The sequence below is a fragment of the Microcaecilia unicolor genome, chromosome 13 (genome assembly GCF_901765095.1).
Source record: "Microcaecilia unicolor chromosome 13, aMicUni1.1, whole genome shotgun sequence".
NCBI classification, from domain to species: domain Eukaryota; kingdom Metazoa; phylum Chordata; class Amphibia; order Gymnophiona; family Siphonopidae; genus Microcaecilia; species Microcaecilia unicolor.
In genome coordinates, this window is record NC_044043.1 from 73,093,088 (window position 1) to 73,104,698 (window position 11,611).

General features: G+C 43.7%; 1 protein-coding gene across 1 annotated transcript; it reads left to right on the forward strand.

Moving 5' to 3' along the window:
* Positions 1-361: 361 nt before the first annotated feature.
* Positions 362-11,251, forward strand: GABRD (gamma-aminobutyric acid type A receptor delta subunit). The gene is made up of 8 exons (XM_030185696.1): positions 362-470; positions 1,874-1,941; positions 5,738-5,958; positions 7,418-7,500; positions 8,331-8,468; positions 8,916-9,068; positions 9,892-10,103; positions 10,958-11,251. The coding sequence occupies exons 1-8, from the start codon at positions 362-364 to the stop codon at positions 11,249-11,251; spliced, it is 1,278 nt and encodes a 425-aa protein (XP_030041556.1).
* The last annotated feature ends 360 nt before the right edge of the window (positions 11,252-11,611 follow it).

Genomic DNA, 11,611 nt, shown 5'->3' on the forward strand with positions numbered 1-11,611 from the left:
AATCATAAGACTTGAAAGATAGCATGGAAGTCCTAATCTGAAAGCCCTAAAAGTGAGCGTGAGAAGTTTGAATAAGACTCATTAGGCAGCCTACGAATATTTTTTTAAACTCAAAAGCCTCTGTTTTTAGTGCCTACACTACTGTTTCCCATGCTGCTAACACTGTTTAGCTGCTTAATGTAGCTTACTAAAAGGGCCTCTAAGTTATTGACACTGGAAGGTTATATTGTCTTGATGCTCAGTTTGGACTAAGAAAGATGATGATGATATTAGAACATTCAATGGTAAATTGTTTATAATTAATACAAATAACCTATATGAGATTCTAAAGTTTACCCTCAACTTATTGTTTCCCAGAGGTATGAACGATATCGGTGATTACATAGGTGCCAACATTGAAATCTCCTGGTTACCCAACCTGGATGACCTGACGAAGGGATACGCAAGGAATTTTAGACCTGGAATTGGAGGTACCTCAGATTGATCTTATTGTGGGGCGCAAAGGACCTGGGGAAATTTAAGAAGGTACTAAATATGTCGATATTTAGGTCTGCATTTAATCAGGGTGTATGAAGCAGGATTAAAAGTTGTGTAGTCTGTGATGATGTTTTATGTGCTGTGTTTATATGATTTGTTGTAAACCAGATGAAACATTTGTCAGGTATGTAGTTAATAAGTGGAAATAACAAAAATACATTTATGATATGCTGTTAGTGATATAGCTCCTTGCATAGATGGCTAGATGGAAAGATGTCCAGAGGTACATCCCGTGTTTGATACCTGAGCTTAGCATGGAAGCACCCAGTGGGATTTGACTCTACATACTCCCAGCAGAATATTAGCCTGTTATTTCAGGGACAGTTTTACTCATCAATGTTTGAATGCATCTGTAAGTAACAATATCTTTCTTTGCAATATAGAGTTAGAAAGTTCATCTTTCCTTTTGACTTTCTATCCCATTCAATGGGAACAAAGGCAGAGGGAATAAACATCACAGCATAGAAATCCAACAAAAGAATGACATCAGCCCAAAAGTGGGATAAAGGGAGTAGCTTATTGAAGCAACTTAGAAGAACCGACACGGGCCATGTTTCAGCAAATTTGCCTGCATCAGGGGTAGTTCTTGAAGATAAACAATAATTTGGAGGGTCACACTAGGCTTCTTTTATAGATTTAGTTCAATTCAAGGCATCAAACAGATTTGAACAGAGATGAAAAAAAAAGATCATTCTTTTGTTGGATTACTATCCCATTCAGAAATTTATTCATAAAGAATATATGACTTATGCTTCACAAATCTGCATTTGGAATGCCATACATATGAATCTCTGTAGACAGCAGCATCCATATTTAGGGCAAATGGCACCAGACACAAAAAATATATTGTGATTGTGCTAAAGAAAGAAATTTTGGCTTCTCGTTACATGAAAGGCAGGACTAGGGTGTACATGTAGGGTCACTAGTTGGGGATCATTATGGATAGGCTGAGTCAATTCTAGTCTCACTCCACTGCATGTGGAACTAGAGTTCTGATTTTCTTAGGGAATCAGAGTTAACAATTGAATGGCTCTGCTTGTCTCCAAGGACCCAAAGTGGTCCGGTAAACTTGGCGACTATTTGCTCTTGCCTCTAATGCAGTGGTTCTCAACCCAGCTCTTGGGACACTGTCAGGAATTAGGTCTTCAGGATATCCATACTGAATATGCATGGTGTAAATTTGAATACACTACTTCCATTGTATGCAGATCTCTGTCATGCATATTCATTGTGGGTATTCTGAAAAATGACTGGCTATGTGTGTCCCAAGGGCTGGGTTGAAAACCCCTGCCCTATTGCAATCCTGTATTTGACACTGTGTGTCTCCTTCTTCCAGGTCCTCCAGTAAACGTTGCTCTGGCAATAGAAGTAGCCAGCATTGACCATATCTCTGAAGTGAACATGGTAAGATGTTAAACTTCTCAGATGACATCACTTAAGATCATAGGCCTCCTTGGGAAAGACTGAACACAAGGAATTATGGGAGTAATATTCAGAACTGCTCAGGAGAGGCTCTGGTCTGATTAAATCAGACTGAGCAGGTCAGGAGGGAATATTCAATGGCTCCTAACCAGGCAGTACCGTTGAATATTCCAGACAGTGCCAGGGTGGTCCGGGAGCAGAGTCTGGATGGAACCAGGATTTTTGCATGTACCAGCAATATTCGGTGCCAGTTCCCCGCATAGCAAGCCAGGCAAGTAGTCCTATCTTTGCTCAGTTAGCTACTCAGGTAGCTAAACCCAGACTGGATCAATGTGTCCTCCTTTTTCTGGAGCCATATGTTAACCCTACCACCCCCCCCCCCCCCCCCCCCCCCCCACTGCTCTCCCCACAGCCACTGCCACTTTTCTCCCCTCCCTTCCTCCTCCCCGCTGGTCTTAGCTTCCTGCAGCAATTTACAGTCAGAGGCTGTCTCCGTGGCCTTCCTTCTGCTGCGTCCTGCCCTCTCTACTGCAGCTTCCTGTTTTGACACTAAACAGGAAGTTGCAGTAGAGAGGGCAGGACGTGGCAGAAGGAAGGCCATTGGAGATGTCCTCTGACTGTGAATCGCTGCCAGCTGCAGGATCCTGTAGGTGAGACCTGTGGAAAGGAAGAGAACTTTTACTGTATGAACAAAATTTTTACCGTTCCTGTGGGGCAGTAAAAGGTTTTGTTCCTGCATCCACAGTGATTGTCGAACAGCCCTGGGTATGGCACAGGATATCACCAGTACCTGCAGAACTTCTGGGTACTGCTGCTGACCTGGATATTCAGTTCTGATGCCAAAATAATATCAAGTGTAGAATAAACATAAACATATGGCCTAACACTGAATACTCAGGTCTAAATTAACTTGCAGCATGGCTGCACAGGGGTCAAATCAATACTCAAAGTGATTTAAGCTCCTGGCCAGTAAAATCGCTTGTTCGTGGTCATATTCTCAGGGCATAGACTGTAGAAGTCTGCCCAGCACTGTTCTTGTACTAAAATTTCTGATGTTAACGTTGAAGCCCCTTAAAATTTACACTCCAGCCCATCGATATCTATTCAGTCATGATCAGGGCACAGACCGTAGAAGTCTGCCCAGCACTGGTTTTACTTCCCAATTACATTCTGTGATTTTGTGCCTCTCTATAGGCAACACACTGGAGTGCTCTTAGTACCAATTCTATGATGGCACCTAGGTACGCCTAAGCCGTTTATAGAATGCTAGCAAGAACCTTCTTTGATGCACCAAAATTTAGGGTCCTGCTTATGCCAGGTCAATGGCTGGCACAAGTTGGTGCGCCTAAGCAATTTTTACGCGTTCTTTTTGGGTTTTCAGCAGTTCGTATTTGGAATAGCCTTCTTATTGTGATTCGCCTTTGGATGAATACTTTTGCCTTTTGGAAGGCTTTGAAGACTCATCTTCTTTTCTTGAATGCCTATTGAAGTTATCATGTTGCTCTTTTTAATTTTCATTTGTTTTTTTGTTGATTCCTGATGTATGTTCAGTTTTTACTTTGTTTTACCTCACCTTGAATCCCTAGTGGGAGAGTTGGCGGGTTATAAGCACCTTTTTGTTTTTTTGCAGCACTCACATCACCGACTTTTGCTGGTTGTATGGCCACTGCAACTCAGCACGCTCGTCAAATTGATTATACTCCTGTTGTTAAGCATTTCTGCTATAACATCAGAGATACAACAGACCACTGAGGCAGGCCTTCAGGCCGAAACACGGCTGTGTCGGGTCATCTTTTACCTGTTCCCAATAAACACTATTTTATATCCTCTTCGGATCTACCTCACTGTTTTATTTGCTATTACCATAAGGTTAACACCCGGCTGTGGGCAGAGCTCATCATACCCTGAGCCCCATTTACAGGTCGGACTCCCCAATCCGCCCAAGGTTCTGACTCCTGTACCAGTTTCTACGAACTTGATGGTCTCTGTTTCCCTCTTGGATCAGCTTAACTGGAGTTGGCAATACAGAATCCCTCTTAATCTTCTAAGGGTCACTTGGCAGGGGGGTTGGAACGATTCAGGATCTAGGCAACCAAGGACAATTTTCCCACATTTACTCTTTCTGTTTAATATCTGCCAAACTCCTCCCCACTCTGTAGCTCTCCAAATCAAGGCACTCCTTTACGGAAATGATTTCATAACCCTCCTTAGCTGGACTTCCTCCCATCCAGGGCCTTTGCTAATGATCCCAGTTCTAACCAAGGGTTACACCAGCACTTCCTGATTGTCCTTACAATCTGTGTGCTGATAGGGGACCCTCTCCTTCCAAACACTGAAGTCCTGACAATTGCTACCTTCAGTTCCCTTACGTGACGTGCACTGTTCCCTAGTCTTAGGTACTTAATTGATACCTTTGCTCGTCCTCTAGCCTTCTTGCTCCCACCACCCTGCAAGGCAGATTTTTCATCTTGGCTCAGAGCATGCAGAACTTCTCTATCCAACTTCTCTAGGACTCCCTCATACTTTTTTTTTTTTATTTTTATTTTTTATTACATTTGTACCCCGCGCTTTCCCACTCATGGCAGGCTCAATGCGGCTTACATGGGGCAATGGAGGGTTAAGTGACTTGCCCAGAGTCACAAGGAGCTGCCTGTGCCTGCAGTGGGAATCAAACCCAGTTCCTCAGGACCAAAGTCCACCACTCTAACCACTAGGCCACTCTTCCACTAGCAACATTCCATGTAGAAGCCTGCCCTTGCAGCTGCGCAGGCTTCTGTTTCTGTGAGTCTGACGTCCTGCACGTACGTGCAGGACGTCAGACTCACAGAAACAGAAGCCTGCGCAGCCTTCTACATGGAATGTTGCTAGTGGAATAGCAACATTCCATGTAGAATCTCCAATAGTAGCAACATTCCATGTAGAATCTCCAATAGTATCTATTTTATTTTTGTTACATTTGTACCCTGCGCTTTCCCACTCATGGCAGGCTCAATGCGGCTTACATGGGGCAATGGAGGGTTAAGTGACTTGCCCAGAGTCACAAGGAGCTGCCTGTGCCTGAAGTGGGAATGGAACTCAGTTCCTCAGTTCCCCAGGACCAAAGTCCACCACCCTAACCACTAGGCCACTCCTCCACTTCTCAACTTCCTCAGTTTATGTTCCACATTGCTTTACCTCTTCAATAAATCAACTCGTTCTTCAGACACTCCATATGTACTTCTCTGCAATATTGTCAGCAACTATGAAAATCCAAAACAAATACTCTTGCCCTGGGGCAGAAAGACTTTTGGTTTCAGCTTCTGCATGTGGTAAGTAAATTGCTCGTACTTATTTTGCAATAAACAGTTGAAATTCAGAAAAAACAGAGTCTTTTTTTGTGGACCTTGGGCTGTTGGTTGAACTGACTGAATAACAATGCATGTGCATACATTATGAGATCAGCACACTGTCCTAAAGTAAAGCTTTTGTGTTGCCACCCAAGGCAGTATCTGCATGGAGCACTCTCCATTCAGAGCAGCAAACTGGATTACTCAAGCAGTTGAAAGATGTGGTAGTACACCTGAAAACCAAGTGGGCATTTTACAAAGGCGTGCTAGCATTTTTAGCGTGCACTAAACAGTAGAGACACCCATTTATTCCTATGGGTGCCTCTAGCATTTAGCATGCACTAAAAAAGACACTACCGCACCTTTGTAAAAGACTCCCCAAGAAATTAAGAATGGTCTTGCCCTTTCCAAACTGGTTTCATGTTAGTCTGCTTAACTGGCCCTGGTTTTAGGAGTACACCATGACCGTATTCTTGCGACAGAGCTGGAGGGACGCACGCCTGTCTTACAATCACACCAACAAAACTCTTGGTTTGGACAGCAGATTCGTAGACAAGCTCTGGCTACCTGACACATTTATTGTGAATGCCAAGTCTGCCTGGTTTCATGATGTCACTGTGGAAAACAAGCTCATCCGACTGCAACCTGATGGGGTTATCTTGTACAGTATCAGGTAATGTCTTACCTCACAATCAAACTTATAAACGGCAAGTGACCGACTCACCTGCAAATGCACAGTAGAGTCGGAACGCTGAGAGTGTAGAAGTCCAAGCCCCGCCTCCACCAGCAGTACAGCCCAATAGGGAGGAGGGCTTGAGGAGGGAGCAGGGAGGGAAGGAGGGGGCGGAACTGAGGGAAACAGACGCTGGGGGGACGGCAGGGGAGAGAGCAGGGTTGGTGGACGGGGGGGGGGGGGGGGAGGGAGGCCATAGGAAAACAAAAAACTAGCCCGTTGGTACGGGCTTAACGGCTAGTCCTTTCATAAAACGTTTGAGGGTAATTCTATTTATTTTCCTCATACCTTTCAGTAGTAGCTCAAGTCTTGTCTCAGTTGTGCATGCCATGATAGCATCAAACCTAAACTACTGTAACGCACTCTGCACTGGTCCATTGCCCCTGGTACAAAATAAGCACCTGAATATATGTAAACCACTTTGAATGTAGCTGCAAAAACCTCAGAAAGGCATCAAGTCCCCTTTCCCTTACTACTGCAATACTGAGTGACAAAAACATTTTGGGGTTGATATTCAGACTGCGAGAGGGAGCCAGGCTAACTCCCACGGTCAGCTGTCAGCCCGAATATTCAATGCCGGGCCATTTCTGGTGACTTGCATTGAATATCCAGTTTATTTTTAGCCAGTTTAAAGTTAACCGGTTGAGTCGATATTTGAAGATAGCTGGTTAACTTTAAAACTGCTAAAGATATACCAGCTATTTAAGAGGCTCGTTGTGGCCACTTACCATAGCCGGATGTGAATTGGATATTTGGGGATAGTCAACTAGCTCCTACGCGCCAACCGTGGATATTCAGTGAGAGATAACTGGCTATCCACTGCTCAATATCACCGGATAGTCGATTAAGTGTCATTTAACCAGTTAAATGATTTTGAATATCTACTACTACTACTTATCATTAATACAGTGCTACTAGACGTATGCAGCGCTGTACACTAGACATAAAGAGACAGTCCCTATGCGACAGAGCTTACAGTCTAATTAGGACAGACAAACAGGACAAAAAAGAGATAAGGGAATTACTAAGGTGGGAATGATAAAACATGGGTATTGAACAAGTGAGTAAGGGTTAGGAATTAAAAGCAGCATCAAAAAGGTGGGCTTTTAGCCTAGATTTGAAGATGGCCATAGATGGAGCTTCACATACCGGCTCTGGAAGTCTATTCCAGGCATATGGTGCAGCAAGGATAAAAAAAGATAAAAGATCGGGGGGGGGGGGGGGGGGGGGTTAGTCTTTCTTGGAGCAGCACAAGTAGTAGAGTACCTAGAGCAAGTCAGATTTAAGAAACTTTGTGCAAAGATATTGCTGAAGACAAATCCTAAACCATATCTATCTATTTTAAAGAATGACCAAAATGCATTTAGTAAATGTTGTTCTGTTTTTATTGTTTTAACAGGATCACCTCAACAGTAGCCTGTGACATGGACCTTGCCAAGTATCCCATGGATGAGCAGGAATGCATGCTGGATCTGGAGAGCTGTGAGTACCCTCTCTATCTCTCTATTCTGAGCAGAACAAGCTGTCTAGAATGGTGGAAGCCAGGAATTCATGAATACTAACCTGGTCAGCCATGAGAGGAATACCAGAACTATCCCACCCACTCTCCAAGGCCATGACAATTTCCCTGCCTCAGAAGGCTGTTATGTACCTGAGGCAATGGAGAACTATGGGGTCCTTTTACAAAGGTGCGCAAAAAAATGGCCTGCAGTAGACGCGTGTTTTGGGCGTGCACAGAATCATTTTTCAGCGCACCATTTTTGCCGAAAATGGACGTGCGGCAAAATGAAAATTCCTACGCGTCCATTTTGGGTCTGAGACCTTACCGCCAGCTATTGACCTAGCAGTAAAGTCTCACGCGCCAAATGCCACAGCATGCGTAGCTGACGCACGCCAGAAAATAATATTTTTCAGGCATGCATAGCGGATGCACGCCAAAAATGAAATTACCGCTAGGGCCACACAGTAGCAGGGCAGTAATTCCATTTTGGCGTACATTGGGCGCTCGTAGACGCTTACGCAGCTTAATAAAAGGGCCCCTAGATGACTTATCCAAGGTGATAAGGAGTGTGAGAGTAGAAACAGGAGCCGAAATCTGAATTCTGAGGTTCTCAGCCTGATGCTCTAGTTACTAGACTCCTCCACCAGTACCAGTGCAGGATGAATGGAAAATACACTTGAATATTTTTTTCATAAGATAGAACATAGGCAATGATCATGAACTTATATCCGATTTTCATATCATTTTTCAACTGGCTTAATCCATCTTTCTCTTTGTTATGCTGGTCCTTTGGTCCACTTTCCTTTGGCAGATGGTTATTCATCTGAGGACATCTTGTACCACTGGTCTGAGAGTCAGCACCAGATTCACGGGCTGGATAAACTGGAGCTTGCCCAGTTCACCATAACAAATTACAGATTCACCACAGAAATGATGAACTTCAAATCTGGTAATTCATGGACAGCTGATACCTCATGCCTTGAGAACAGACCTGCAAGAGGACAGGGAAATTTCTCACAAATGGAACTCGTTCATCCTCTTTTTTTCTTCTATCTTTATTACATTTCAAATTTAATGTATCACCATCCTCATGGGATATCCAAGAAATGAAGAAAATTAAAAGTCACAATCATAAAAAAAAGGAATAGTACAAACTAACATATCATCCACTAGTAAGGAAATATGGACCCAATAAATTAGGAAATGACCATGCATTAGAAATAATAATGGAAAATGCCACCCAAAAAACACCGTCCCCAGCCTGCCCCATATAGGTTACACAATAACATTTACTTCTTTAGAATTAGAAATTCATCCAGCTCTTTGGGTTAAAAAAACTGAAGCTGTTTACCCTCAAGTATAACAATGTTCATCCTCTTTCCTTCATCTCCATCAGGGCAGTTTCCTAGACTCAGTCTTCGCTTCCACCTCAGGAGAAATCGAGGAGTGTATATCATCCAGTCCTACATGCCTTCTATCCTCTTGGTGGCCATGTCCTGGGTCTCCTTCTGGATCAGCCAATCAGCTGTACCTGCTAGAGTGTCACTAGGTAAAATCAAATGTGTAGGAATTTTATGACTAGCTGCAGTTAAAAGTAACATTATGACCATTATCAAACCAGGAAGTGAAAGATTGCAGCAATGGAAGAAAAATATGGTAATCAATCAAACCATGTGGCTAAGACTTTGGGCTTCATTTAGAACATTAATATTTAAGTTTGATTTACTGCTTTTTTTATTTGTTCACAAAGTTTTATAGTTTCGATATGTGTAGGGTTACCATATTTTGTCCACTTAAAAAGAGGACACATGTCCCGCCCATGCCCCACCCCCTGTCACATATTCCCCTCCCCCTGGGTCACATATTCCCCTCCCCTGCCCCCTGTCACCTCCCCTCCCCCTTGTCACATATTCCCCTCCCCTGCCCCCCATCACCTCCCCTCCCGTCACCTCCCCTCCCCCTTGTCACATATTCCCCTCCCCTCCCCTTACTTACTATCCACTGCCCTGGTGGTCTAGTGACCTCTTCGGGGCAGGAAAAAGCCCGCCTACCAGCCTGTCCGTTTGTCCAGAAATCCGGGCAAACGGGCAGATTGGCAAAACCCGCCTGGCTGCCCAGACATGTCCTCAAAAAGAGGACATGTCAGGGTAAATCCGGACGTATGGTAACCCTAGGTATGATGAAATATAAAACACCGTCTATCCCAGAGGGGGCTGCATGGATGTTTCTGACAGAATCTGCCTATAAAATGAATTTGGATCATTTGGCTAAAAAGATCTGTATAGAAAAAATTCATGTTGTACTATTACTACTATAAATCACTTATATAGCGCTACCAGTCCTCGTGCTTGAAATGTTGCCGTGTCCTCTAGGTATAACAACAGTTCTGACCATGACGACTCTAATGGTCAGCGCTCGCTCTTCCCTCCCCCGAGCCTCCGCAATCAAAGCCCTGGATGTCTACTTCTGGATCTGCTATGTCTTTGTCTTCGCCGCCCTGGTTGAGTATGCGTTTGCCCACTTCAATGCTGACTACCTAAGAAAGCAGAAAGCGAAGGTGAAAACCAGCAAACAGAGCAGAGAGGTCAGTCATGAAAACGAAGAGTTCTTTAAAAGCCACGCCACACACATTTGGAACCTTTGCTGTAAGAAACAAATCACTGCAACTACTTCTGGTTTCCTGAAACCGGAAGTAGTTAATTTGCAACTCAGAGGAGCGCATCAGACCCATTTGATTAAAGGCAGAGTGGCAGCAGTAAAAAAAAAAATATGCTCCCACCAGTCTCCAAGTCCAAGGAGCAGGGCAGCTGGGGAGGGCTAAAGCCAGTTGAGTGTCATGATCCAGGGTCGGCACAACAGGTAAGCATCAGCAGTTTCTGGTGCCCCTGAATGTTGGCGCCCCTCTGCCATGCTTACCATGTAGCACCGGCCTTGACTGGGAGTGAAGACCATCAGTTTGGTACTCCTGTTGGGTTAGAGGTAAAGGCATTCCTATAGTGTCCAGCAGAGGAACAGAAGTGGTCATTCAAAGGAACATTGCATGAGGACTTACGGAAGAACACAAATTTTCTTTGGTTTGTTGGTGGAGTAGCAGTGGCATCCTGTGGCCACTCTGTAGATTGCAGGGCACTATCATATTTATTTTGCATTTTTATTTTAAAATGTCCTTTTTTTTTTTTTTAATAAACAGGTATAATTGCAATGTTAATTCATGTGGATACAGTATGTACAAATAAAGATCAACAAATGTGCTTTTTGTTGGACTAAATTGATATATTTGTGGCTCGTTCTCCAGTCCCAATGAACATCATAGTTGATCCCATGAAAGGAATAGTCCAACTTGTTTTTTTTTTCACTTTTATTTCTACAACAAAGTTGGTTTTGCCAGTGCATATTTTCAACATACTGGTTTATTTTATGTTTTCCACTCACTTGCAGATAAACATGAAGAAAGGAAAAACTGCCATAGTCTTGTTTTCTCTGTCAACTGCAGGCATGAACCAAGATCTGTCAGTTTTCAACAGGCAGCGAGAAGCTAGAGAGCACAGCTCGTGGGAAGACAATTGCAGACAAACCGAAATGGAGCAAGAGCCAAAACTCACAAAGAGGGGGGGCTTAAAATCCTTCTTCAAGCCCATTGATGCGGATACCATAGACATTTACGCTCGAGCAGTATTCCCTGCAGCCTTTGCAGCCGTAAACATTATCTACTGGGTTTCTTACACATTGTAAAAGTACATGAGAGAGCATCAATCCTCCAGGTTAAAAAAAAACCAAACAAAAAAACTACCGGGTTTTAAAACATTATTTGAAATATGTCATCATATGGTAAGCTGTAGAGGACAAATAAGATAGGGAGGGGTAGGTTGCATGCTGAAATATGATAAAGAAAAGAAACCTTTATGGGGGTAGGGAATACAAGGCATGATCAGTTTTGGCATCAGTGCTTCGATCAGGCAGTGGCGTAGCCAAGGGTGGGCCCAGGCCCACCCAGTAGCAGCACACCTATGGTGTGTCTGGCAGGGATTCCCTAGCTCCACCAGCTGAAAACTCCCAACAACTGTCCCTTCTGCATACCTTGTAAATAGCAGA